Here is a 10,429-nt window from a genome sequence, read left to right as displayed (position 1 = left end):
ATTCATAGTGCTCTTGCAGAAGGATCCCGTGTGTTTCCCCCCTGCCTGCGCCCCTCCAGGCTTCGAAAGGAGGGGAGAGAAGAGGCTAAAACAGAGCGCTCATGTGCGTCGACCAGGCACGCCGAACATTCAAGGGCGCATGTACATAGCGTCTTAGATGCGCAGAGGTGCACTGCATGGAGGTTTATTGTATCGCGCCGCGCTGGTGTACAGCGACACATTCGACATGCGGACGGGCAAACACCAAGGAATCAGGTGTTTACCAACTCTAAAAACGTAACGGGTGTACTCGAGACAGTGCCTAAGTGTATCTACACACTTGGCCAGCCGCAGCAAGTGTCATTCGGGGGGGCCTTATTGAGCCCCCCCGAATGTGGCTGGCTGCGAAACGCGGGAGAGCACGCTTGCAGCCCATCACACGCTAGAAGAGGCAGCCGTCCAGCGTACTTCGAGGTGTCTGTACCCCTCTTCCTCCCAACCTTGCGCACGATAAAGCTCCGTTGCGCCCTCCACACTACACCGCCCCGCCTACCCACCCCTTTTGCCCATGCACGCATGCCTGCGCGCACGTCTCGCTCTGCCTGCCGGCATCAGGTACGTCGTTAGTCACGCAGGAAACTCGGAGATTGAACCGCTCACACGGGTAGAAGAAGGAGCCGCAAGAGAGCAAGGATTGCACAGAGAGGCGCATGTCGCAAAGATGGGACCAAAAGCAGCTGCTCTGGCGATTCTGAGTTTGCCATATCCTGTGTCTGCTTATAGCAGCCCTCACTTCTTCAAGCCTGCCACGTAATCCTGCACACCCTGGACGGAGGGGGCCATGTCTTGAGATCCCTTCACCCAGCAGGCAGGGCAGACGCGCGTCTTGTTGACGCTCAAGTGGGAAATCATGTCGATGACTCTCAAGGTTTCCTCCACGTTCCTACCCATGGACGCGTCATTCACCGTCATGTGCCTTACCGTGCCCAGCTTGTCGATCAGCACACACCCCCGCAGGCTGTACGCCCCGCGACTCAGCAGTCTGAAACTGCGGGAGATTTCTTTCGTCAGATCAGAGACTAGCGGAAAGGACAACGCGCCAACACCGCCTTCGGACGGAGGCATGCGACTCCATGCGGCATGCGCGTGAGCGCTGTCAACAGAAATCCCGACCAACTGGCACGCAAACACAACAAAAGTTCACGCACAGAAATACACAGCAGCCAGGATGCAGGCAAACACAAAGTATTCGGGGGTCAGCGGGAGGGTACACGCGCACACATCGCCGCCAAATATCGAACAGAGGCTCGTGCCAACACGCCCCCCCTACATACCCGTCATAATGGGTGCTGATGAAGCTATACATGTACACATACATATTCACATACACATACATATATTCATATTCATATACATATATTCATACTTGTATACATATTCATATACATATTCATATACATATATTCATATTCATATACATATATTCATACTTGTATACATATTCATATTCACATACACATTCATATACATATACACAGACATATTCATATACATATACATATATTCATAGTTACATACATATATATACATATTTATATACATATTGATATACATATTCATATACATATATTCATATTCATATACATGTATTCATATTTATATACATATTCATATTCACATACATATTCATATACATATACACAGACATATTCATATACATATACACGTACACATTCACACACACAAATTCCCAAAGCCCCTTCACGATGCGGCCGAAACACGACAACACGTGGAAAGAGGCGCAGGTCATTAAACAATGGCTTGTCTCACTGCTCCTGAAGAGCATGAGGGCCAGAGACGGGCTACAGTAACAGGAACCATGAATTTTACATGATCCAGCGCGCATACACACACACACTTATGTAAAAATATGCATATTTATATTCATACATATATATATATCCATACACACATGGGCTACGACGTGAGTTACTCTCTCTATCAGCTAGGTGTGTAACGCGTCGAGGTTCTGCTGTCAAACTATGATTTAGAAGGAACGGCGAGGCATAATAGTCCTCCGTTGGCTCGCCATTCACCAGATACCCCCACAACTCTCTCGGATTGGATACGGCTATATATCGGTATGTGCATGTATATATGTATGCATGCATGTATATGCGTATGCATGTGTGTGTGTGTGCATGTGTGTGCTTGTTTGAACGTGTGCGTATTTGCATGTACATGTGTTTGTACGTGTGTTTATGTGTGGCAGCGTTTTCGGCCCCTTACCGCCCAGTTCTTCTCCTTGAATGAGGCTGCCTCTTTATTGTAGGCGACGAGCTCTGTAGGGCACACGAAGGTGAAGTCGAGAGGATAAAAGAGGAGGCAAACACCATCGTGAGCCTGTAGCAATGCCTGGAGAGACAGCTTTTCAATTTTTCCTGACACAACACACACAAGCAGAACCGCGTACAGTATGGAGAACCGGCTAGGCAGGCATGGTTGCGCGCATTGACGAACGCTACACCTATTGAATGTAAGACTCAAATGCAAGCAAAGCGCCTAGTCGCAACATGCACTCTACCCATGTATACGTACATATCACTTACAGGGCAGGATGTACATGTATTTGCGAAGCACAGCAGGGAAAAGAAGGGTTTGGCAGCATAGGAACGGGCAGGCTGAGGGAAGAGTCTCATTGTAGCAGGGCGAACATCCATATAGAGCTAATATCTACCCAGTACATGCTGGATGTGTATCGCTTAAGTGTTCTAAATTAGAGGGCTGCTCCAGCGTTGTTGGAGATCCGTTTGCCGACCTGATGGCATGTAGGCGTCGGCCTCAAAGTCGGGTGCTGAGCCACCCACGAGGGGCTCCAAGTTGAATGCCGTCGCGAATTCTCTCGATGCAGTTGCTTGTGTACCTGCCACAGGGACGAAGGGGGGGAAATGTCGGGGAACTCCCAGTGGTTGAGAAGGTAGCCTTGAAAGGAGCGGACGGCTCAGAAATCCCATAAAGCGCCGGGAGGAGAAGGCGGCTAGACAGCGCACGCTTGCTGCCATTTTAACTCTCGGAGGAAGCGTGGTGCGTCTGCTAAAAGGCTGTTCTAGAGGCACGTGATGTGGTTCGATAGGAAGAAGCGCAAGAGTGAGTTAATGTACAATTTAGTTCGATATGGAGATGTGAAAACATGGCTACAGGAAGGCAGGCGGACAGCTTTTCGAGGGTACGTGGCTCTTGCCTCGACACCGCTGCGGCCCCTTCATTGTTCTCCACTCCCGGAGGGGCTCTCGGTGGAAGGCAGGCAGCGGTAGCCTCCTTGTAATATTCTCTCCGAAAATTCCTAAATATCAAAAACTCATGAATGAGACTTCGTATTTCGTGCTTCTTCAGCGTATGTCTGTGCGTGTGTGCTGATGTGTGCATGTTTATCACCATCTTTCCTGCACCATAGAGTGATGCGTCCATCAAACGCTCTCGGGCTTGCGCTCGGCTTCGTCCACCAGCGCACACAGGATGCCACTTCTCGGTGTCAGCGGCAAAAGGACCCGTTACAATGATACATTTGGTTTTTCTCTCTATCACTCTGAAGTTAAACTTGATTAGAAACTCGAGAGTAACAAGGGTCCATAAATCAAATGGAAAAACGGGCTGCTCCGGGAATTGAACCCGGGACCTCTCGCACCCTAAGCGAGAATCATACCACTAGACTAAGCAGCCGACAGCCGCCGTCCGTTCAGCAGAGGCCTTCGCCATGCAAATTCCCAAAACACATACATACAGAATATGCTCTCTAGATTGCGGATTGTGATCACTCCCGGGGTGAGTCATAAAAAGGCAGAGAGGTGGTGTAGCTAGGAACGCGGAGGACAGACAAAACGATGGAGATACAGCAGAGCGGAGAAGCCACTTGCCTCTGGTGTTGGTTTCTCGCCTCTTTGTTTCCTTCTACCGCCCTGTTTAAGCCCTTCTCTTTCTGTTTGCGACCTCAGTCTTCCGCAACAATAGCGTCCAAGTCACCCACGCGGGAGTAGACGCCCTCTATGCCGGTAACACCTCCTCCCGCAGCGCTGCAGCAAAAAAGGGAAACGCACGGGCGAAGACAGCAGGGGAGAGCCTCAACTCGGTAGTCTTTCGCATAGACTGCCTGCTTACCCATTAAACCTTCGAACCCTGCGCACTCTCCCTATGCGGGCACTTTTTCTTCTACGAACCCTGCTGCTGCAAACCCTAAAGCCTAGTTCATCCGTACGCTGCATGGTAGAAAAGGCTGATGGATCTCCACGCGACAGCGGCGAGGGCAAGCGAGACGAAGAGCAATGCAGCCTCTACTTTGACAGAGGCCCTTCCCTGTCTTCCAGTCTCACAAACAGCAGCAAAGCTGGAGAGAACGAAGCACACCAAACAAGTTATAAACTGTCGCAGGATGCGGTCCTGGTCGTTTCTCAGTCGACGGATGGCCACTGCCAAGTCGCTGAAACCTTCGTGGCCTCTTAAGGCTAGACCTGAATCAGAAGAACCGGAGCGTAGCAGAGCTTGCTTGCTTGCTAGAGAGAGAGAGAGAATAAAAGGCACTATGCAGGGATGCAGGAGACCCCTAAAGTCTAGCAGGGAAAGGCGAGAAATCAGCAGCCGATCCTAGCTTTTAAACGCGTCATGGTCATGAGGGGGGATAGCAGGAGCAAAGGCAGCTGCCTACGGGCTTCTGCCAATACGCGCCCCGACGACGCTCAAGAAGCATCAAGGAAGCAGCAGGAAATGAATGTGAGAAACGGCTACATAAAGGTGGTGGGGGCATGGATAAAAATACAAAAAGAAAAGTAAACAAAGAGGGGCACCGCCTGAGACAGAGCATCAAGGGTGAAATGTGAAAAGTGCACAATGAGTTCCACGACTCCCCAACTTGCCTTGCGCGTAGATGCCAGATAGCGTTGCTCTGACGAGTACATTGAGTGCGCACACGAATGCAATCCCCGTGAGCGTCACCTGGAGAAGATATGACCACCCTGCGCCTTCTGGATTACCAGGCCTGGAGAGCTGGGAAAAGGCGAAGCCGGCAATGACGGTCGCTTGGGAAGCAATGATCCAGCAGTTTCGCGAGAACCAATCGAGTTCTCTTTTGCGTATACTCACGTCCTCCTTACTTGCCCCCGTAACTAGGGCGTTCTTCATGACAGACAACATCTTTGCAGGTGTACGTGCAGGGGATGCAGCACCGGGTGAAACATGAATAGGGAAGATGGGAGGACGGAGAGAGAAGGAACCGCTGAAAGAGACGCAGAATGGGGTGTGAGCTGACTATGGAACAAGACTAGCAATTGACTCCCAGAAAAACTGTTGGCGCTCTGCTGCTACAACGGCAGCTCTGCGGATGCCATGAGTGCAAACTATGGAGAGCATATGTATCCCAACCGGGAGTTCAGGGAAGGAGCCTTGAACTAAGAGAAAGAATTGTATTAGACAGAATATTATTTGTGCTTGCAGACTGCTGCAGATCTCAAAACTGGGTGGAGCCTTCAATGTTATTCTGGCAGTCGGCGGCGGACTTGCAGTGTCGGCACACCGAAACCTGCAACTTTAGCCTGAAACGCTCGGTCAAAAGTATAGGCCTCGGATTCAAAGTTTAATCACAAAATCGGAGCCTTGAAAAGTCTTGGCTTCCGTCGTTTAATGGGCTTTTGGAGGGGTAAGCCCCAAGTGGCTCGCTCGTAGGCCGATGCCTTAAGAGGCCTTCCAAAAAAGTGATTGGTGTTGCCTGCAAAAGAGTTTTTTGCTGCTGATCAAAAGCCTGGTGTCTGCCGTCCCCAGTATTCTGCCCCTCTCTGTATCGCCAGGCATCATCTCGGTGCCCTCCGTAGTCTGCGATGAAAGTAAAGGGGGGCCGATGCAGGGGGATTTGGAGGGGTGAGCGCAAAGGAGGAGCACGGCAGGAAAAGGCTGACCAAGCCAGCAAGATGGCAAACACAGAGGAGCCGAGCGGTGTTGGCGAAACGGCGCGCTGTCTGTGTCGTGGAGGAACAGAAAGAGCAGCAGTATGAGAAGAAACAGGGAGGAGTGGAATTTAGATTCCATGCAAGAGAGAGAGGGAGAGAAGAGCCGGCAGAGGGGCACCAGAGAGAAAAAAAGTTGTCTTAGGAGTGTGCATGCGGGAGTGGGAGATCCATCAAGTGACTGTATTCAATGCCTGTGAGCCTGTGTTCTTGAGCGCGCGCAGCTGTGCTGCGGTGCGTGAAGGCCGCTCGTGGTGTAGGATTAAATCTAGAGCCCACTAGCACTGCCTGGCTGGAATCCTTATGAATGCTATTATTTTTTGTTTGCATGCGAAAAAAACGAGCATTTCAGAAAGGTACTGAGGTCATAAGCGACCTGCCCCCTACCCCAACCCCTCACGAATTACATATAAATCCCCTGACTGGAATTCGAGATCACTAGGGTAAACCGATCGCTGTTTCTGTTACGCCTACGGCTTCAGTGGATCGTCCTCCCCCTGCTGCTGCTGCTGCAGCTGCTGCTGCTGCTGCTGCCGAACGGCTTGCAAAAAGGCAGTGAGCTGCGAGCAGAAAGTATCCCGCTGCTGCTGCTGCAGTTGGTGTCGCTGCTGCTGCTGTTTCACTTGGAACGCGTGGGGAAGGGGCCGTACAGCTAGAACTTCTTGCTGCAAGGGGCCCCCTTCCTGCCCACTGTATGTGGAGCTCTTGCGGCTGCTCTCCGCGGGGGGCGAGGCGGCTGCCGCAGCATGCACCACTGCAGCAGCAGCAGCAAAGTCGCGCTCCTCAGGCCGCAGCATTGCTGTGACTGAGTCTGCAGCAGCAGCGATTCCAGCAGCAAGAGCAGCAAGTTCATGACCACTGCTCGTGGCTGCTGCTGCTGCAGCGTCGCTTGTGTGCTGCATGGCGCTAGCCAGCGCGGCGCCGGTACGTACAGCGGAGCACAAGCAGCAAGCCGCCTCCTCCTGCTCCTGCTGCTGCCGTTCTCGAAGACGGCGTTGTTGCTGGAGTAGCACTGTTTGTCGAACTTCTCGACGAGATTCTTCTTCGGCTGCAGCAGCAGCAGCGGCTCCTGGAGTGAGCCCGTTGCTCACCGCAAAGCCACGGCTCTTTTCCAGCAAGTGATCTGGGCACAAGAAGGGTCTGCAGCACCAACAGCAAATCAGGAGCACTCGCAGCAGACAGACTCGCGAGCGGCGAACAAGTACCTCGCAACTGCGAAGAAAAAGAAGTGCCCCCACTACCCATCCCCTCATCTGCAGCCGCAAAAAGGAGCACCCCGAAGAGGCAACCGACTGGCCTCAAGAGAGAGAAAAAAAGAGATAGAAAGAGAGATAGAGAGAGAAACAAACAGGCTTTCAGCAGCAAAGACGGCGGCTAAGAGGGGGTTTGTCGATGCTCACAGGTCGTGCCGCTGCTGTGTCACTCTGAGGAAGCATGGAAGGTGTGCTGCAGCCTCGCATTTGCTGCTGCTACACAATCTCCCTGCACCAAGTGCTCCACACCAGCAGCAGCGCGTGCATGCAGCCCGCAAGACACCCCGCCGTAAATTATACCACTGACTCCCCTCAGCGCTGCTTAGAACTTCCTGACAGTGGTAGCTGCAGTCTTCGTGCGCAGCCACACGCAGCACACCGTCACTGCCGCTGCTGCTGCCGCTGCCCTTCGGCAGGGGGATCGAGAGACACCCCACAAAAAGCCGATCCAGCGTTTGCGCCTCCCCACAAAAGGCACAACGCACCGCGCCGAACCACTCACAACGCTCCCTGCCACACAAAAAAATCGCAAGCGACACCTCAGGCGACAGCAGCAATAGCAGGTGGGCTGCAGCCGCAGTTGCTGCTGCAAAAACAGCGCAGCTGCGAACGAGCCGCCACTGTAGGCGCTTTCTTTCTTCGTACGTCGTCAGACCGCTCTCAACTCGGGGGCAGCGCAGCAATCGGTGGGTAGAGAGAGACAGAGAGGAGAAAGAGAGACAGAGAGAGAGTGGGGGGGAGAGAGAAAGAGAGAGAGACAGAGAGGAGAAAGAGATAGAGAGAGAGAGAAAGAGAGACAGAAAGAGAGTGGGGGGGAGAGAGAAAGAGAGAGAGAGACAGAGAGAAAGAGACAGGGAGAGATAGAGAGAGGGACAGAGAGGAAGAGAGAATAGAAAGAAAGAGAAATAGAAGAGGAGAGAGAAATCGGGGAGCACCAGAAGCTCTGGTGCCGTCTCTCTCTCTCTCTGTCTCTGTCTTTTTCTCTCTCTTTCTCTGTCGCTTTCTCTTTCTCGCTTTGCACGGATGTTGACTATGGAGTAGAGGAGATAAGGAAGGGGAAGGCAGCTCACTCTTCCCTAGGCCCCTCGATAGTATCTTCCGACACAGCAGATAGACTCCCCTTCGAGCCAGCGACTCCGTCATCAATATCCAAAGTTTGGATGCCCTCTACAGATCCTACTGGCCCCTGTATGTTTAAGGCACACAATCAGCAACCGAGCAACAGCAGCAGCAGCAGCGCGCATGCTGAGGATCAGCGCTTTAGCTGTAGCTACACTGCGGCGCAGGCATCCTCCTCTTTAGCCGCACAGAGGCAGCCTTGAAGCAAGCAACAAGCGACAGCGTGAGGGAGCACTTCGAAGGCTTTAGAGGGGCTTTTTTCTCTACCTTCTGTAGCTTCTTCTTGGGAATGCATTTCGCTACCCAGTCCACGATACGCTGCGCCTCTCTGCTGCCGCTGATGCAAGCACCTGCGAGAGCAGCAGCAGTCAAAGCAGCGGCACTCAGAGCAGCATACCATCACTCAGAGCAGCACACCAGCATTCAGCGCAGCATACCATCACTCAGAGCAGCCTACCATCACTCAGAGCAGCCTACCATCACTCAGAGCAGCATACCATCACTCAGAGCAGCACACCATCACTCAGAGCAGCATACCATCACTCAGAGCAGCAGCAGCAGCAGCATTCCAGCACAAGCCAACACCGTGAACACATGCTGCGAGGACTGCTGCTGAAGCAACACTGCGATGCAGCAGTTGCTCTACAGAAGGAGGCTTCGGTTTCTCAGCTCAAAGTAGCCACGCGTATATATATATATGTATATATATATATGTACATACAGTGAACTGCCCCTTTTTACACGCTGCAGCAGCACAACTGCCTTTTTGCGCAGAAACCAAGCCTAGCAGGAGCTAATTCAACCCCTCCCCCCTTCTTCCCCGACTATAAAGAAAAACTGACCATGCGCAGTCGACGGATAAGGCCTGATGGTATGCTCGCCAGCAAAAAGAAGTCTGCCTCTTACGGGAGCAGCCAGGAGATCCAAGTCTTTCCCCGTAGCTCCCGGAGGAAGGTAAGAGTAGCTACCCCTCGCGAATGGATCTTTCAACCATCGAGACACAAACGCTGCCACAGGTAAAGACAATCGCCCGTGCAGCAACCCCAACACAGAAAGTGCCTCTACCAGCAGCGCCTCCTTCGGACGCGATTCTGAAGCAAAGGCAAACCGGCCTGATAGCTTCAAACAGACAAACACACACAAACAAATACAAACCGATACGCATGCAAACATGCATACATATATGAATGTTTCGTACATATTTAATACAAACACATGGATATATATATATATGTATGTATATATCTCAATGTACACACATGCATGCATACCAGCACATGCATGCATACATATACGCATATATATACATACACACAGATACAAATATACGTACATACACACATATACACTGATACATATATACATACACACACACACATAGACACTCAAGTATGTATGTATATTAGAGCACAGGCTCCAGAAGAGCAGCGCAATGCGGATAAAGGAAGCCGCAGGAGAAGCCAAAGTCAGGAGAAAGGGAAGGAAGGCTTGCGATAGGAGGATTTCATGGAAGGCGCTGCCTCGAGCATTTTCAGAAGGAAGGCGTCGCGAGACACACAGCGGAGCTTAGGAAAGCTGCGAAGGCAATCGCTTTTCATGCTTGGGGCAGTAGCACTGGCAAGCCTCATGATGAGCGAGACTCCCCAAGAGAGCAAGATGTTTAGAGACGTCTGCACACGCTTGGCATGGAGGGAAGGGGGAGAGAGAAGACAGCCTTCTTTCTGCATACTCCTTCAGCAGACGTACAAGTATAAGGACGGCAGGCTTAGGATGAAGGTATACGATCTGCGCATGCGCGCCTTTCTCGTCAGACGCCCATCCCTTTTGCCTACACCCCATCCGCAAAGGTCGACCTTTAGAGTCAACCTCCCCAGCCGCGACTGCTGCCGCTGCTGCTGCTGCTGCTGCTGCCTGGGCAGCAACATCCGCCGTCTGCTGCTCTGCATCTGCTGCATTTGCTGCATCTGCTGCGCATGCTGCGTTGGGAAGATTGGGCGTCTGATCAGACCCTGCAGGTGCTGCTGACTGCTGCTGCTGCAGCCTCCAGGCTTTCGCCGCAGGAGCCTCCTCTGGAGCAGCCGTCTGCAG

The 10,429-nt window shown here is 52.1% G+C and overlaps 3 protein-coding genes and 1 non-coding gene across 4 annotated transcripts; all 4 read right to left on the bottom strand.

Annotated features, from left to right (window-relative positions):
• Positions 1-768: 768 nt before the first annotated feature.
• Positions 769-3,041, bottom strand: LOC34621140 (alkyl hydroperoxide reductase C). The gene is made up of 3 exons (XM_026335757.1): positions 2,798-3,041; positions 2,269-2,420; positions 769-1,155 (listed from the first exon to the last, which is right to left on the bottom strand). The coding sequence occupies exons 1-3, from the start codon at positions 3,039-3,041 to the stop codon at positions 769-771; spliced, it is 783 nt and encodes a 260-aa protein (XP_026191542.1).
• Positions 3,042-3,627: 586 nt separating this feature from the next.
• Positions 3,628-3,699, bottom strand: Trnap-agg. Its single transcript has one exon. It is a non-coding gene; the product is annotated as a tRNA-Pro (tRNA).
• A 522-nt stretch (positions 3,700-4,221) lies between these two features.
• Positions 4,222-5,163, bottom strand: LOC34621139. Its single transcript, XM_026335668.1, has 2 exons — positions 4,887-5,163; positions 4,222-4,526 (listed from the first exon to the last, which is right to left on the bottom strand). The coding sequence occupies exons 1-2, from the start codon at positions 5,161-5,163 to the stop codon at positions 4,222-4,224; spliced, it is 582 nt and encodes a 193-aa protein (XP_026191453.1).
• A 114-nt stretch (positions 5,164-5,277) lies between these two features.
• On the bottom strand, positions 5,278-8,636 carry LOC34621138. Its single transcript, XM_026335574.1, is given in 6 exon segments — positions 5,278-5,344; positions 5,530-5,561; positions 6,509-7,109; positions 7,523-7,732; positions 8,293-8,398; positions 8,609-8,636. Coding segments are annotated over 6 exon segments (1,044 nt in total).
• Positions 8,637-10,429: the final 1,793 nt, after the last annotated feature.

This window comes from Cyclospora cayetanensis, unplaced genomic scaffold, assembly GCF_002999335.1.
Source record: "Cyclospora cayetanensis isolate NF1_C8 unplaced genomic scaffold, CcayRef3 CcayRef3_contig_1, whole genome shotgun sequence".
In the NCBI taxonomy this organism is placed as follows: domain Eukaryota; phylum Apicomplexa; class Conoidasida; order Eucoccidiorida; family Eimeriidae; genus Cyclospora; species Cyclospora cayetanensis.
This window is presented reverse-complemented; position numbering and strand designations above follow the sequence as displayed.

Coding starts and splice junctions, on each gene's coding strand:
- LOC34621140 (XM_026335757.1), bottom strand. CDS start 3,041: ATGGCAGCAAGCGTGCGCTGTCTAGCCGCCTTCTCCTCCCGGCGCTTT. Junction 2,421..2,797: donor CGACGCCTACATGCCATCAG/GTCGGCAAACGG, acceptor GTGTTGTGTCAG/GAAAAATTGAAAAGCTGTCT. Junction 1,156..2,268: donor TCAAGGAGAAGAACTGGGCG/GTAAGGGGCCGA, acceptor TTTGCGTGCCAG/TTGGTCGGGATTTCTGTTGA.
- LOC34621139 (XM_026335668.1), bottom strand. CDS start 5,163: ATGTTGTCTGTCATGAAGAACGCCCTAGTTACGGGGGCAAGTAAGGAG. Junction 4,527..4,886: donor ATCTGGCATCTACGCGCAAG/GCAAGTTGGGGA, acceptor CTCTCTCTCTAG/CAAGCAAGCAAGCTCTGCTA.